Below are 16,731 nucleotides of genomic sequence, written 5' to 3'. Positions count from 1 at the left end.
CAGAAATTAATTTTTGTTTGATTTTACTGATAATGATATGGCATTTGTGTCTTTGTCTGTTGTGGACATTTTGATGTCCCAACAATAACAGTAAAAATGTATGGATCTCTTTGAAATTATACCTCAGGTGCCATACCACTAAGAGAAAGCTGTGATTGATTTTGGGGATTCTGATTGATTAGTTTAGGAATAATAATAATAATAGAAACAAGCATTTCTCTGATGTACGGTTATCACAAACTCACATAGCATCTTATTATATTTTTAATAACATTCTAAGATGGGAGTTATTATCCTATACAGTGTCCATAAAACTGTTAAATATTCCTAAACAATCAATTTTTAAACATGGTCTGTAAAGTGTTTGTAGAAAATTGTCTTTTGTTTCTGAATTCTAATTGTCTGTAATAGGCAATTTCAAACATGTTATACCATGATGGAGAATGTATAGTGTAATTTTATTATTAATACAGTAGTTTTTGGTTCTGTATGTCATGCTGTAGATAGGCTTAAATGGTCTATATTGAAGTTGTTTAAATATAGAAGAATGCCTAGTTTTGCTTTATCTCAAATAATTGAGATTTTGTACGACTTTTTCAGGTTGATGTATGGTCATTAGGTATAATGGTGATAGAAATGATTGATGGTGAGCCACCTTTCTTCAACGAACCTCCCCTCCAAGCCATGCGTAGGATTAGAGACATGCCACCACCTAAACTTAAGAATGCTCATAGGGTAAGAGAAATAGTATACTTTTCAGTACTTGTAATTATAATGTACTGATATATAAGATTCATATTGAAATGTTTATCTCTAAATACTTGTTACACTTAAAATGAATTACTATTTACATCAACTTGTTTAGCTTATTACAAAGTTCATGCTAGTGAAGTTCTAGGAAAGAAGAAAGCAGTAAAAATATTCAACTCACTTATCTTTAAATTCAATCTTTTATTTATTTTTAAATATAATTGTGTAATGTAGGTTTCCCCACGATTACAAGGATTTCTTGAAAGGATGTTAGTACGAGATCCAATGCAGAGAGCCTCTGCAGCTGAACTCTCACAGCACCCATTTTTACGTGGAGCTGACAAACCGTCTTGCCTTGTTCCTTTGATGAGAAGTTTTCGGCATAGTCCATGTTAATGACTTGGATGAAGAAAGTCAAAAGTGCTAAATATGTCCGTAGTAGAATTGTTACCGTTATAATGATGATTAATTGTATAGTGATTGAGGGGAATAAAATGAAGTAAATAGTTTTTGAGGAAGTCATAGTAGTATAAAGTTACAGTTTAATCTGTGATAGTCTTCAGATTTATAGATTTGAAAGTTAACTACAGGATTACAGTATGTGCCTGATGATTCATAAACATTCTTGTAGTGTTTTTTTTTCTACAGCAAATAGAAAGTGTGAAACAAGTAAATCTTGTTTAGTTACTTTAATACACATCCCATGTGTTAAGTTTGCTGCATGTATACTTTTTATTAAGTTTTTAGAGATGTATGTTTGAAAGTGATGTATGTTAGTCCCTATGGAAGGCTTATTACTGTTTTCTTTGTTAATCACCATTTACATAGTATATAATTTAATGAGATAAATAGCTGGTCTTAGTTTTCACTTAATAAGATGGTTTATATATGGTGCACAGAAAGCATTTTCATAGTGTACATAGTCATATTAAAGACATTGTATTTTTTTAATGAATGAGATTGTACATGTTTGCTATTTTACAATATACATATCATTATGTTGAGCTGTTTTACAAGTGACATTCCATATGGAAATCATTATGTATGTAACTAGTCATCAATATAGTATCATCTCAGTTTGTTTCTCCTAAGCTGCACATTTTCCACCATTGACAGTCAATTGTCCAATATTTCCATGTTTTTTTTTATCTAAGCATCTCCAAGATTTTTGCTGCAGGCTTAGAGTTGTTAATAAAGTAATTTGTTCACTCTGGAGTCTTTATATTGTGACCTTAGTCACATTTTTAGCTCACCTGGCCATAGGCCAGGTGAGCTATTGCCATCACTTGGCATCCGTCATTGTCAACAATTTTTCAAAACTCTTCTCCTCTGAAACTATTTGACCAATTGGAACCAAACTTGGTATGAATGTTCCTTGGGGTATCCTGCATAGAACTGATTTGGGGATTTTTGATCCGTCGAAAAACATGGCCACTGTTACTAAAAATAGAACATAGGGGTCAGACAGTGGTTTTTCACATATATCTCCAAAAATTAGGTATAGCCAAATTCTGTCAATAGCTGAAATGATCCTTATTTTTAGGAGAACAAAAGCCTTCAGGCATAAAATTTGTCTGACGCTTTCTTATTAGAGTTTTTTTTTTTTTTTTACAGTTTTCAACCAGTCTTCAAAACTATGATAGATTTAGACTTTCATTTACTGAAATGATCCTTATGATAAGTGCTATCAAAGTTTTCTTGAGTCCAAATTGTTGGACAACTTCTTGTTTAATTTATTGCCCTTGAAAGGCAAAATTTTATCAAGTGAGCGATTCAGGCTCCTGGGAGCCTCTTGTTTAAATTTATTTTTCTACAATTCGAACTTGGGAAGGTAGCTTTGAATCATGTTCACCATTTAAAAATTTAATTTATTATTTTATTTTATGACTACATGAATTTTTTTTTAATGTTTACACTTATTTGCAGATAATTATTATAATTTTTTATGCAAGGTTGTATTGAGGTAAAACTTTTTTGAAATATTTGATATTCTATAACAAAGGGATTACTGAACTGTTGATAAGGTATTGGGATATTTACTAGATAACTTCTCTTGGGACTTTAATTGGCAGTTTTTTTGGCCAGTTGAAACAGTTAGTGTGTATTTTTTAAGATAAAACACACTAAGTATCCATTCTTTACTAGGCTAGTGTGTAACCGTCTTGGCATTTATCATTGTTTTATATTTACTGTGTAGACTTTTATATGATATTATTGTTATATACAGACATTGCTTGTACATATCAGCTGTAATTAGGCATATTAGGTTGTCTAGTTATTTATATACATTTTAAATTTTATTTACATAAAAGTTATATTATTTTATGAAGAAGAGTTTGTATTTTAATTCTGTGATGTAAATAGTATAATCATAAGGTTTTGTTGAGCAAGTAGATCAATTGTAATACACTAATCTTCTGCCTTGTCATCTTAGTTTAATCTTTTGTGATCAGTGAACTACTATGTCAAACAAAGCCACATCAACTCTGGGTAAAACTAACTTGGGTTCATTAACAACTGTATACATGCCAACATTTTTGGAACCAAAAGTGGTAGGGGGGGTTTGCCTCCTCAGAAAAATTTTTTATCCTGGAAGCAAAATGCTGCATCCTGGGCACATTTTGGAGGATAACCTGATAAGGAGTGATGTCTTTTGCATTGCCCTTATGTTTTAATGTGGCAGTGTGTTTGTTGAGGTCCCCTAGCCCAGCATGGTTTATTGTCTGTCCGACAATATTCACAAAATGCATACATGTTTCCCTTACGTGAGGCCTTTATGAAGGGAAATTTATCGATCCATAAGGACTTGACTGTATTGTCATAACGCTTCATAACTTGGACTTCCATTTCTTGGGCTTCATCCCCCATCATTGTATTGTATCAGGAATTTTCCCCAAGTTCAAAATCTAGTGCGCCAATAAACTTTTTTAATTGGTGCATATGTATTTAAATAGCCAATGAAAAGGTTTGGTTATAGATTATGTTGGTCATGTGTTTCACTTCCCTTTATTAAACTCCCCCAGTAATTGCAAAGTTGTCACATTATGGACTCAACCATAACGTAGAGTTGAATTAAATAAAGATGAAGAAAAATTGGTAATGATTTTTGAAATTGGTAGAAAAGTTTCTGAAGTCGGTAGGCAGTAGAAACACCAGAAAATCAGTAGATCACCGCCTGAAGCAGTAGGGTTGGCATGTATGCAACTGGTAGTACTAAAATTAGAGACTGATCTTAGATTAAGTTTTAATTGAATACAATCTGATTTGATATTGATGTGTGAGAGGATACCAATGTTATGTTCAAAACATTTTTTTTTCTGCAATTAAACTGCAAAAATATAATGATTTGGATCTACACTGAAAATATGATAATTAAGTTTTAATTAAAAGGGACTTATTCAGTAGGAATACCTTCCTCATACTTCTACAAAACAAAAATGCTTTATATACACTTGTATCAAATGTTCTGTGAATCCTTTAGTAGTAACTTGAAAGCCAAATTAAAGTATAAACAATTATTAAATAAGCCAATCTTATTAAAATACTTTAATTTATTTTAATACATTGAATCATTTATGTTACAAATTAGTTAATAATAGAAAAAAATATTGATGTCATTTGTAATTATTGTTCATTTGTTAAGCAGTTTAAATAATGAATTATGGACCCACAGTAGAAATAAAGTACAACAACCAGATAAACTTGATTCTATAATCCTATATAGGGTATATATATGTTATAATTAGACATTCTAACAATGTACAATTATGACATTGTGTATTTTAGTTTGAAAGTAAACATAATAAAGATAGATTTTTTAAAATAAGTTCAGTGCTGACCATTTGAAATATAATGAGTTCTTAGTAATTATTAATGTCTATAAGGTCAATACATATTATAATAGTAATATCTTCGCTATGGATGTAATACCATTTCTGTTTGGTCCAGTTTTTAGAAAGTTTTCTGAGGGCAACTTTATTTTTAACTTCTATTTCTATTTTTATGCATCTGCCACAAATTCTTACCCTTGTGTGCCAATCTGACATTCCTCAACAAACAGTTTTCCAAACTTTCTTTAAAAACGTGCAGGTACTTAGCTAATTTTAATGCCCTCTGAACAAAGTTATGGGTTGTAAAGTTGGAACCACCCTGTCCATCCAAAACTACAACTGTTCCTATACCACTGAAATGGATTTTGATGAACCATGTTGGAAGGTGTGGCATCATTTATTGATGCACATAAAAAAAAAGATAACTATTGTTTGGTACCTTTAAGGGGAGATAACTTGAAGATGTTACGTGTTTAAGGACTTCTGTTCCTAATATATGGAGTAAGACCTTTTACCATATTTCAACTATGTACTTTAACAACATTATTAGAGTTTTTCAGGCTGGGAACATCCATAAACACCCCTTCTGTTATGGGTCAACACTCTGGGCATTAATTTGACCCAACATATCATTGTTTTAATTAAATAGTATTGACTGAATTTTTCATTATTCAAAGTCTCATTAAAATAAATGTATTAAAATTATCTTTTAGTTGTAATTAAAATTTCGATTTATGAACCATAAGTCACTGGACAATTGTGGTTGTCATTATTATTATGTTAGCAGAGGTCCTATATTAGAAACACCTTGCCCTTAAGTCTGAAAAAAATGAGGTGGCATTATTCTCAGCCTACATGACAGCATAGTAATCCCTACCTCAACATATATTTTGTAGTAATTTCACTTCTTCCAACCCCCAATTCCTGTTTAATTTGATTTTGTTGCTAAGTAAAACTTGGTTCACTGCCTCTGCTTGTCAAAAAATTTTAATATCTTATACACAACTTTACATAATAAGCTGTATTTAGTTTTATAGGTTTTCAACCTCCTAAGGAATATGAGGAAGTTAATATTATTTTGAATGAGATCAGTATCCTATGCATGCATTCCTTCCTACCTCTTGTTTTTCTCCAACAGTACAAGGACAGGTGATTGTGACGTGCTAAAACTGAACATGTTTGCACTAGCGGGAGTGTCTAAAGAGTTTGGTTTGGTTTGGTTTGTATGTCACATCAATTTGCATTGTTCATTTAGTAGTATATCATCATTGGTTACCATAGCCTTTCTCCTGGAATAAATACAGTATTAACCATAGTTTTGATCATCAAAGATCATTAGTTCATCTTCCTCCAACTAACTTTTTATTATTATTAAGCATTCAAAGTAAGTTTATAATTATGCAATATAGGAAATGTCCATACTATTATATTAATATCATGTAATGATATAGATAGAGCTTTATTGTAGAAATAAAACTAATTCTGAATTATTTTCACTTTGTTTGAAGCAAATTGTAGGTACAGTGCCAAATAAAGCTTTATGGGGCACAGTGTGTTCCCATTGTCATTCGTATATCATATACATTCTTATTTTAGAAGTTTAAAACAAAACAAACAGTACTTTTTTGTATGTATCGATAACATCTGTGTATTTGTCAAATCTGATCATTTGAATTACTGGTTGTATTAATTTGAAATCAACTTTACCCCATTGGGTAGGGGAAAAACAATGAAACATTATGTATAAAGCTGTATATATATATGCTTCTAAAACTTTACAGTCTGGTAAAGGAAAATAAATACAATATTAACCATATTGATATTGTAGTTTTTTAATGGCCCTCTTAAGTTTATGATTATATAGATTGTGTCAGTGTGCAAGTAATATTTTCTGTTACTTGTAAGGTACCGTACACATTTGTGTTTAAGGATTTTTAGAAGAACACACAAAATTATATGTTTTCCTGAAACAAATTTGTGAATTTAAATCATATGATTTGAAGACACATAAGATTGGTAAATAATTCCATGATGCAAATTTTAATTGGTGTGATTTTACGCAAGTCACAGTTTTTTTTTATTTTTAATTGGTGTGATTTTAAATAAGTCACTTTTTTTTAAGTTTTAATTGGTATGAATTTAAGGAAGTCACAGTTTTTTTTAAATTTTAATTGGTGTGATTTTAAGTAAGTCACAGTTTTTTGTTTTTTTTTAAGTTTTAATTGGTTTGATTTTAAGTAAGTTTTTTTCACAGCAAAAAGTAGTCATATAATGGTATACTGTCATTGCTATCGTCTTCTGGGGTCTGTAGACAAATTGGTTTCCAAGCAACATCTTTAATATATATGTATGGATTTTATACAACTGCAATATTGTGGTCCTATTATGTTAAGATGCTGTCAAGGTTGTCATCAGCATTGTCATTGTTGTTATTTTTTTTTTTTTTTTTTTTTTAGTGGGATAACTTGAGTTGTAGTGAAACAAATATCATGAAATTTTGATATATTGTCATTTGATGAAAATGGGGTCTCTGGCCCCTACCGTTCTACCAAAAAGGAGCCAAAATGGGTAAAATAGATGTTTATTTAAATTTGTTTCTTACAAAATACCATGTTGAGTATACTTAACAGATTATAAATAGCATCTAGAATTTTCAGTCTATTGGAAGCCGAAGTTGGGCTACACCCTATAAATAAACTTTTTAATTTTTTGTCCAATTTTAAAAAAAATATATTATCAGATTCCTGAGGAAAATCACTGCCTGCATTTTTCAATCAGATTTCAGATATGTCGTACAGTAGTTTTTTTTTTCTTTTATTTCTGGTCCAATTTCATGAGATTCTTTCTGGAAGTCCATTCTTGCATTTTCAATCAGTTTAGAATATTTCTCACTGTTCTTGATTAACAAGGGGTCAAAGGGGCCAAAACTATCATTTTTTGGAAGTCTGTGTTTTTTTCATATTTTTCATCCAATTTTAATGACTGAAAGCAGAACATTTTACTAAAATTGAATATCAAAACATCGTATCCAACCAGTTATGCCCACAATGAAAGTCCCTATGTTAAAGTGTGTCAAAAACTAATATGGTGTCCCAGGCCTTTCATTAAGAGGCGGTACCAAGTACTTTTACCCTTCTATACTACTGAAAGGTACCTCCAGAATTTTGAAATTTCATACATTTTTATCAAACAAAATGAAAAGTACCTCATACAAAACCAAAGGTACCTGCATTGTAAAAAATAATGAAACCCCTAGTGTCCACACTTGCTCTTAGTGAATATAGTTCAACTGGCTACTGTCATATGTTCAGCAAAGCTTTTTATTTTTAATTACGCCATAAGGTGCCATGCCACAAAAAGAAGGCTGTGATTGATTTTGAAGGTTTTGACTTTAACTAGGATTAGGGGCCAGAAACACACATTTTTATCATGTCCCAACAATAACTGATTGGATATTTTTGACAATGTACAGGATGTCATACCACAAAAGGAAGACTGATTTATTTTTAGGGTTGTGACTTGAACTAGTTAGGAATGAGGGATCAAATAGGGCAAGAACCAAGTATTTTATTTATTTACTATTGTTGAGATCAAGTTAATTGATCTTGAAATTGTACTACAACGTGCTATATCTCAAAAACAAGACTAGGAATGATTAATGGGGTTATGTTTGAACCTATTAGGAATGAGGGACCAAAAGGCACACTAAACAAACATTTTCCTGATGTCTGGATAATAATGAGTGCAAGTAGATTGTACCAAAAACAGCCATACCCCATGGCAGACTGGGATCTAGAGAATTATATGTTACCAAGGACGTTCATTGTTGTTGATAGTCCCATAGAAAGTGTTCAAAGATATAATCTGTACTTGTGGACGGTTATTTTACTCAGTACAATAGAACTAGTTAAGTGTGCAGTGTCTTATTTCAGAAATAAACAATTTTAAGGCCTATATTATTATACCAATGGTTTTGTTAATCGCTTTCAATTATCGACAAAGTAAGGCGGAATCAGATATTGTCTTTATAGTAGTATCCTTATCTGGAATGTAAATATGGCTTCAAAGTATGAGGATCCCGTAAATTATTTTGACATGGATTTAAAGGGTGTGTACAAAATAAACAAAACTGCACATCTACGGTTAAATCAGTACATAAAAAAACTGGAGAAGCAAGAGGATAGATGTATGGTGAAGATGGATCACGATATCCGGGAAACAAAACGGAGCATTGCTAAGATTGAAGACGAGAAAAACAAATTGGTGATGAAACTGTTGAAGTCATACGTTAACAAAACTACACAGAAGAAAACCAAACGGAGTAGAATACCGGGCTCCGTTGGTCAGAGTAGAAGTGATATTAAAACGGGATTTACCTTTAGTACCTACCGGGATACATCGGTGTCAGATTCTGTCATCACACCCGCACATCTGCCGTCGGTTAATAATCAGAGACCAGTGTCAATACACATACCTCTTAGAGAGGATAAAAAATCAAGAGGAATTCCAGAAGGGAAGGCTGTGTCTGAGTTCGAGCTTCCTTTCAGAAAACAAAACTTTCAAGAACATAACCATCAGGATGTGCAAACTAGAGTTTCTAAATCAAATGATAAACGTACTGGTCTGTTGTCTAGAACATCAAATCGAACCAGACATTCTAATAGACTAGATATTCCGTCACGAATTTCCAGTAAACGTGACGTGCTCTCACGTGCCTCTAAAGTTAGTGATCTTCCAGCAACCCGTGGCCATATAGCGGGACAAGAACATTCGATACAACTTCATGTCCAGAAAGTGAAAGACTTTTTAGGAGGTAATACATGTCTATACAGAGGACATCCACCCGCTAGGGGATACAATGTCGATATAACTCCTAGACAAGACAAAGGATTTCCCCTTTCAGATATAGACCCAGAGGCAAATATCAAACCAGGAAAGCTATTAGAGAGAATAAAAATTTTTGGCAACATCAAGATTCCATCTAAATTATATAAAAGTAGTTTTGATTCTCGGGGAAAAGGTGTGTGCGATTCGTTTAGACGACGGAAACCCACTTTACCCCTAGTTTTATCGGAAATGTAAAACAATTTGAAAAGATCCCCATTGACAACCAAACTAAAACCATTGCTAAAATTGTTTTATAAACTCTATGTGACCCCTGAGACGGTCCACATCCAAGTACTCTAACAGAACATACTTTATTTCGCTTATCGTTTCGTGATCGTTCAGAACAAACTGATGAAAAGTTGTTAGGTAGTTCTATAGGGCAAACAGTTAATGGAAAAAGCAATAAATTCATAGTTTATACATTTGTTGAGTTTTTTTACTGAAATCCCCAATTAAATTTGTAACAAATATGTTAAAAATATGTATTTTATGATTTATTTTATATCATTTAATACTGATATGGGTGTATATATTGATATCTTTAAAGTTAAGTAAATTGTTTTATTAAAAAGTTAACAATAAAAATAGGAAAAGGTAATTATGCAAATAAGTTTAAAGTATGTACATATGTGGTGCTTCGTTTAACTGTCTTGCACTACAACAACCTTAATAGGGAAAAATTGCAGTAAATGTATGTGTGACAACATACAATGTACCATGAAACAGGTCAGTTTATGCCACTTCTTTCGTCTCGACATTAAATGGAGGGGTCTTAAAAAATCTCGAGTAAAATATCTTTCTAGGCAATTATTTTTATGCTTTGACAATTAATTGTCTGTTAGTTTTTATAAGACCGCAAAAATATGCGTCGTCATTGTCTATGGACACTTCGCCTCCGTGAGATAATTAGTTTTGGTTGAGCAATTTGTTACGAGATTTTGATTTAATTTTACTAACCACTAAAGGGAGGTTCCTATTTCATTTGGGGTTTGTGGCCTCAACCGTTTAAGGATAAGGTGCCAAGAAGTGTGAAAATGTGTGATATATTAAAACCCATGTAAAATGTTTGTTTTCCTTCCGATTTTAAATATTCTTTTTTTTTTATTGTGTTCCTTATTTTATTCTGGTAAACAAATAAACAGCAGATTTGATGCGTTTTGGACTGTTTTCAAGTTATAGGGGGTCAAAGTTGGATAACGCCCAAAAATTAAACTTTTTTTATTTTGGTCTGATATCGATTTTTTTTTTTTTTTCATATTTCTTGCGGTTTTCGAGTTATAAAGGGTCAAACGGGTCACACCCCAAAAAAATCGATTTTTTTATTTTTGGTCCGATTTCGAAAATTTTTTTTATTGAATTCCTCATGCTTGCATTTTTCAATCAGATTTCAGATACCTCTTATGGTTTCGAGGTATAAGGAATCAAAGGTGCAACACCCCAAAAATTGACTTTTTATTTTTTTTGGCCTGATTTTGAAAATTTTCAATTGAATTTCAAATTTTGTGCAATATGGTGTCCAAACGTTTTGTTGTGTCCATAATTAATTGCAAGTCCCTATGCTTAAGTGTTAAAAATTAATAATATTGTGTCCATGCATACTTGCGCCAACTGTTTAGGGTTTGACCACTGTGTATCATGCAGCACTGCGCGAAGCTTATTATTATTTGCTATTGGAATTTCTTGAGGAAATATTTTGAAGAGGAAAAACAATTGCACACTCCGATATTGAACGGTCCTTAATACACCCTATGTTTATGTCACGAATAAAAATGAGACGCATCTATCTGAAATATTTCTTCCTTTTTCGAGGAGTTGATGGTCATTGCATATTGCAATGGAAACGATCATGGGACCACATGGTAACAGTACCTAGAATGTAGGGTGTTCTTGAGGATTCTGTATAGTTTACGGCATTGTTTCTTATTGATATATTTGCTGTGACTTGTTCTCCACCAAAATTAATTGTGAATTTTCTTCCTGCGACTTCATTTCTGTTTTCCGTTTTGCACTTTTAATTATTTTAGTATAGTTTTGATGGCTAATTGTATTTTAAAGCTGGCAAATATGAACAAATACATTGTTGCATGTTATGATTTTGCAACTTGTGCTGTATTTTTATATGACTATTTATGGCTGCAGCGCTGACATGGAATTCTAGTTGCCACTATTCTAAGTATTGTATTGTTACGTAAATTGTTTTATTCTCGACAATAACATTTGATCAAAATTTCAAATTTATCCACACATGCGATGATACCCACCACTGTTACCACCAATTAGATTCTTACTGTCAGTGATTGTAGTTCATTTTAATTTTTCACAGACGATGCGTGTTGAAAGTATTACAAGGTCAATAGAAATAGAAAATTCAAATGTTAATTGATAATCATAATGTAATGCTGAACTTGGGAATGAAGGTAGCGAAATCGACCTGTCACCAACAATAGTTTTATTGATATGTATACACAACAGGAGGACTTCCATTGTAATTACGGTGATAGATCATAATAATAACTGGTCTAAAAGTGAAAAAGTGTTTAGGAAAGATTTTGGATGACAAAAAAATTTCAATTTTTTTTCTGATGGAATTAACGAGAAAAAATAATTCATTGTTGGGTCCCGGTCTTAAACTGGTATAGCACCATGTTATACTACAATTTTTGTTTAACTTCATATTTACTTTTTTTTTACATTTAAGGTTCCACTGAAGTCAATATCTAGGGCATTCCTTGTTGGATTGTTCTCATTCATCATTTAAAGTATGCATTAAATATAGCTCTGAAACATTGCTATATATATATATCAACATGATTTAAGCATGTGCCAGTTTTGAAAAAAAATTTAAAACTTCTTTATTTTACAAAAACCAAAAGGTAAACAACATATTTTATATGAAACTACAGCTTTCAAAATTCATCTTTAAAGACTAAAAATTCCTACATTCCTGATCCTAATGTATTATGCAGGACAAGCGGACATTGATTTCCATAAAATAATTGGCATTTCTTCAAAGAGTGATCAAGGGAACCAAGGTTATAGTGGTAATCAAAAGAATGTAATCCAGGGACAAAGACCAGACATGGAAAACAGACATACACAACAAAAAAAAAACAAAGTAACTAAAATCATACATACAAAGTAACAAAGGCAAATGAGCAACTCACACTCCACTTAACTTCAAATTTTATGTTTATGCTGTGGCCCAGCTAAATACTAACATCAATAATTATAAAATATTACAGTTTTCTCTAAAATCCAGTTATTAATTTATAATAAGTGCCTGCTTGTCCTGCACTATATGTCTAGGTTACAGAATATTGTGTACATCAATGTCCTGGTAAAGCTGTAGATTTAATTAAAAGTTTCATGTTTACACTTATGTTGTTTACAATATATATTAACATGTTATATTAAACAATGGACCACGTTATGGGTGGATTATTGTATCACGATGTATTTAGCCAAGTTTCAGGGATTTACTTCACACATTAGTGAAGTTGCAAATGAAATTCGTCTAGTTATGTCCTAGATTTTGACTTTAGCGCAACCACAATTTATGTAAAAAAAACACCTTAGTTCTCATTCAGCTTCGTAATCTTTTGGTTATATAAGCTTCAGAATATATATATTGATCTTGAACTAAAAGTTGATGAAGGATGTCGGTTATCCGAAACATTCAATGTAAATTTTACCATCATCATATTTAGACGTTTGTTCATAACATGTATTTATCTGTCTTCCAGTCGTGATACAAGAAATGAAGTAGTCATAGATATAAGAACACAGAATGAATGCAATTTGGTTTAATTCTCAATCTGATCCCCGTCGTCTTCTCATACTTTTGTTTTGCCTTTGAAAAATACTATGGGATGCAGTCCACAATTGATAGCCGAACCGGGACCAATTTATCGCTTTGTCCAATCTTGAATTTACTCTTCATCAGACTCTGACATACTCCTGCAATGCTAGAGGTTGTCTGGCAAGCTATTTTCTGACTTGGTGCCACCCTAAACCTCTAGCATCTGACATGTTGAAAGCCACCGCAAATGTTAATTAGCTAAAAGTGTTTTAAAGAGTAATCAAGGGAACCAAGGTTATAGCGGTAATCAAAAGAATGTAATCCAGGAACAAAGACCAGACATGGAATACAGATATACACAACAAAGAACATAAGTAACTAAAATCATACATACAAAGTAACAAAAGCAAATGCAAATGAACAAATGTTTAAAATACTTTGTTTTTTCATTTACATAAAAGTTTAACCTACCGGAAATCGAACGATAAAAATCCTAAATATTTGTTAATTACCTAGAAAATATTTGAAATGAAGACAGTTGTCAAACTGACCAGCAATTTTGAATCAGGTGACTAATTTTACGGAATACAATATATTTTTGACAAAACGAACTTAAAGTTGGTAAAGGCAATTCGTTGGTTAATTTGATATGTTCGTTTCGCAAATTTTAAAATCCGTAATGTTATCAACCGGAATTACACACCCAAAAAGCTAAAGACCAAATATGAAGTTCATTTTAACTGCTTTTACAAAGGATTTCCAGGACTGCTGGATTTTCTCATCAGGTGGGTCATTGCCTTTCTTTAGTTTTGCCACCTTCTCCCGTGTAATGGTAAAGAAACTGTATAAAACGTTTTAAATGGAAAATGGTTTACTAATATTCTGCCGATTTCAAGGAACGGCGGAACGAGCGTAATGCAATATGGCGCTCGGAAGTAAGAGGTTGGGGTATGGAGGACAGGAATTCCAACCTCTTACGTTTTAGGAGTAACTCTTTTACAATAAAAACATGCAATCCTTCACGTACATGTATTGACATATGATATGCCCAACCTTCATAGAAAGATTTTTAAATAGAGTGTCTTTTTTGTTTTTTTATATTGGGGGTGTACCTACAAGGTAAAACCCATAAGTTGGATTCTTTTCTCTTTGAGTCATCCAACAGCAACTATATTCCTTCATGCACATCTACATTTTATGCTCAAGTTTGATCAAAACACAATAAGCGTTTAACCAGGAAATGTAGACAGATGGAACAACAGCGTGATTCCAAGGCAACCAAAACTTTGCTGACGTGGGCATAAATATACCATTTTTTAGTTACATTTTTTTTGTCCCATGACACAAAGGTCATTTACGTAAACCCTCTTCATAGAAGCCTGATCTTTACTAAAGATATTGAAGGAAACCATATTGGAATAAAAGAGCTTCCTACAATGATCTGTCAAATCATATAATGACTTGGTCAGTGGTTGGTTCGACAGTGGTATACCATAAGTTGTACTAATATGCTCATTGTTTTTTATGTTGGGTCACAACACTAAAAATCATCTTCAAGTCCCCAATCTTTCTTCTGATGTAAGAAACCTGGTAAAAGTTTCAAACAGATTCATTCTCATAACTTCATATCATTGTCGGAAAACAAAATGTCTCTGGACAGTGACATCAGGAAACATCGCAATAACAATTCTTTATGACCATTATGAAACCAGAAAATGTCCTCATTTGCAACACAATTATCTGTCTTGAAAGCTTTCTGACCGGAAATTTCAGATACTCTGCATTCAAAAAGTGTTGCAAGAAAAATGCCAACTATTCCCGTGATTTTTTAAAGATCAAAATGGCAGGATAACAGAATGAAGAACATTCATGACTAATCTACACTTATCTATAAACCAAAGACGAATGCAAATTTAGAAGATTTTCATTTCTAAGTTCAGTAAGGACTGGATGGACGAACGAACAAACTGAACAAAAACTATATTCCCCATACTATGCAGGAGTCAAAAACAATTCGAAGTATCTGTTTTTCAAGGATCACCCTTGCTTTTAGAAATAGAAATAAAATGCTTCAAAGAGTGCAGCTTATTGTGACCACACAGGTCAAACCTTGGTCAGATGGAACAATATAGGAACAATTTTGAAACTGGATACAGCTCTTTATAAGTACTTTGATCAAATGATTAAAAGATCAATCATGATCATACCTTCCTTCTCCCAAATGTAAGAGTATGGCTATCAACCATGATCATGATCATACCATTCTACTCCGAAATTGTAAGTGTATGGCTATCAACCATGACCATAATATTCTACTAAAAAAATAAGAGGATGGCTCTGGCATACCTGTTAACCTTTTGAATGCTTAAAGAGGGAGATCTTCATTTCAGTTTTTCAAAGATAGAGATTTAGCATGACAACTTCTTTGTAGAAACTATGGCTTCTAAAGAGCCTGAATCGCTTACCTGGTTTGAAAAGCAACATTCTATTTTTGTTTGTAAAACAGAATTTGTTTTCTTGGATAAAAATTCCTAATGCTTAAACATAGGAAACAATCGTATCAATGTCCAGAAGCCATATTTTTCAATGGGAATAAAATTTATTTTTCAATGGGAATAAAATTGCCCACATCATTTCATACCAATTTTACTTCTCTTTGGTCGGGTAGTGTCAGAGGAGAAGATTTTTGAAATAAATAACATTGAAAATAGTGAAAAAATGTCCAAAAAGGTCAATAACTCCAACATAGCTGAACACTTTTTACCCATGTAAGAACGGTTTTTTGTATATGCAAAAAGTTTCTGTCTGACCTATGTTTTATTTTTAGTAACAGCAGCCACATTTTTTGATGGATCAAAAATCCCCACATCAGTTTTATGCAGAATACCCCAAGGAATATTCATATCAAGTTTGGTTCTAATTGGTCAAGTAGTGTCAGAGGAAAAGAGTTTTGAAAAATTGTTAATGACGATGATGATGGATGCTAAGTGGGCACGAGCATATCATTCTATTCCCAAATATAAGAGGATGGCTAACAAGGATTAGCTAATCATTCTACGCCCAAATGTAAGAGGATGGCTATCCAACATGTACATATTATTCTACACCCAAGGATGGCCATCAACAATGAGCACATCATTCTATTCCCAAATGTAAAAGGATGCTATCAATAATGAGCATAATTATCATTCTACACCCAAATGTCAGAGGTTATATTACAGTCACCCTGTAGGTCTGTTTATTCTTCTGTTCAATAACAATTTTTTTCTAAGCTACTGCTAGATAGAATGATTCAACATTAGAAGCTTTTATATGATGAGTTATGCTTCCTCCAATTTTCATATCTGTCTGATTAATGTTATAAGATTTAAACTAAGTAGTTTATCTTAAGCAAAACATCACATAAAGTCTCTTGCTGATTTTAGTATGGATGACATTTTGCAAGCATAAATTCTAACAAAATGG

At 32.3% G+C, this 16,731-nt stretch overlaps 1 protein-coding gene across 3 annotated transcripts in view; it reads left to right on the top strand.

The window, feature by feature from the left end:
- The window catches only part of LOC148623488 (serine/threonine-protein kinase PAK mbt-like), a 31,105-nt gene extending 24,709 nt beyond the window's left edge, over nucleotides 1–6,396 (top strand). For all 3 annotated transcript variants that reach the window (XM_088565319.1, XM_088565320.1, XM_088565318.1), the window contains 2 exons: nucleotides 601–735; nucleotides 985–6,396. In XM_088565319.1, the coding sequence (XP_088421445.1) occupies nucleotides 601–735; nucleotides 985–1,146 (297 nt within the window). In that variant the 3' untranslated portion in view covers nucleotides 1,147–6,396. The remainder of the gene's footprint in view (nucleotides 1–600; nucleotides 736–984) is intronic.
- Nucleotides 6,397–16,731: the final 10,335 nt, after the last annotated feature.

Source organism: Perna viridis, chromosome 2 (genome assembly GCF_037379345.1).
Source record: "Perna viridis isolate PV_CMFRI_1.1 ecotype Kerala chromosome 2, ASM3737934v1, whole genome shotgun sequence".
NCBI lineage: Eukaryota > Metazoa > Mollusca > Bivalvia > Mytilida > Mytilidae > Perna > Perna viridis.
Note: the sequence above shows the minus strand (reverse complement) of the source record. Positions and strands in the feature narration are given on the sequence as shown.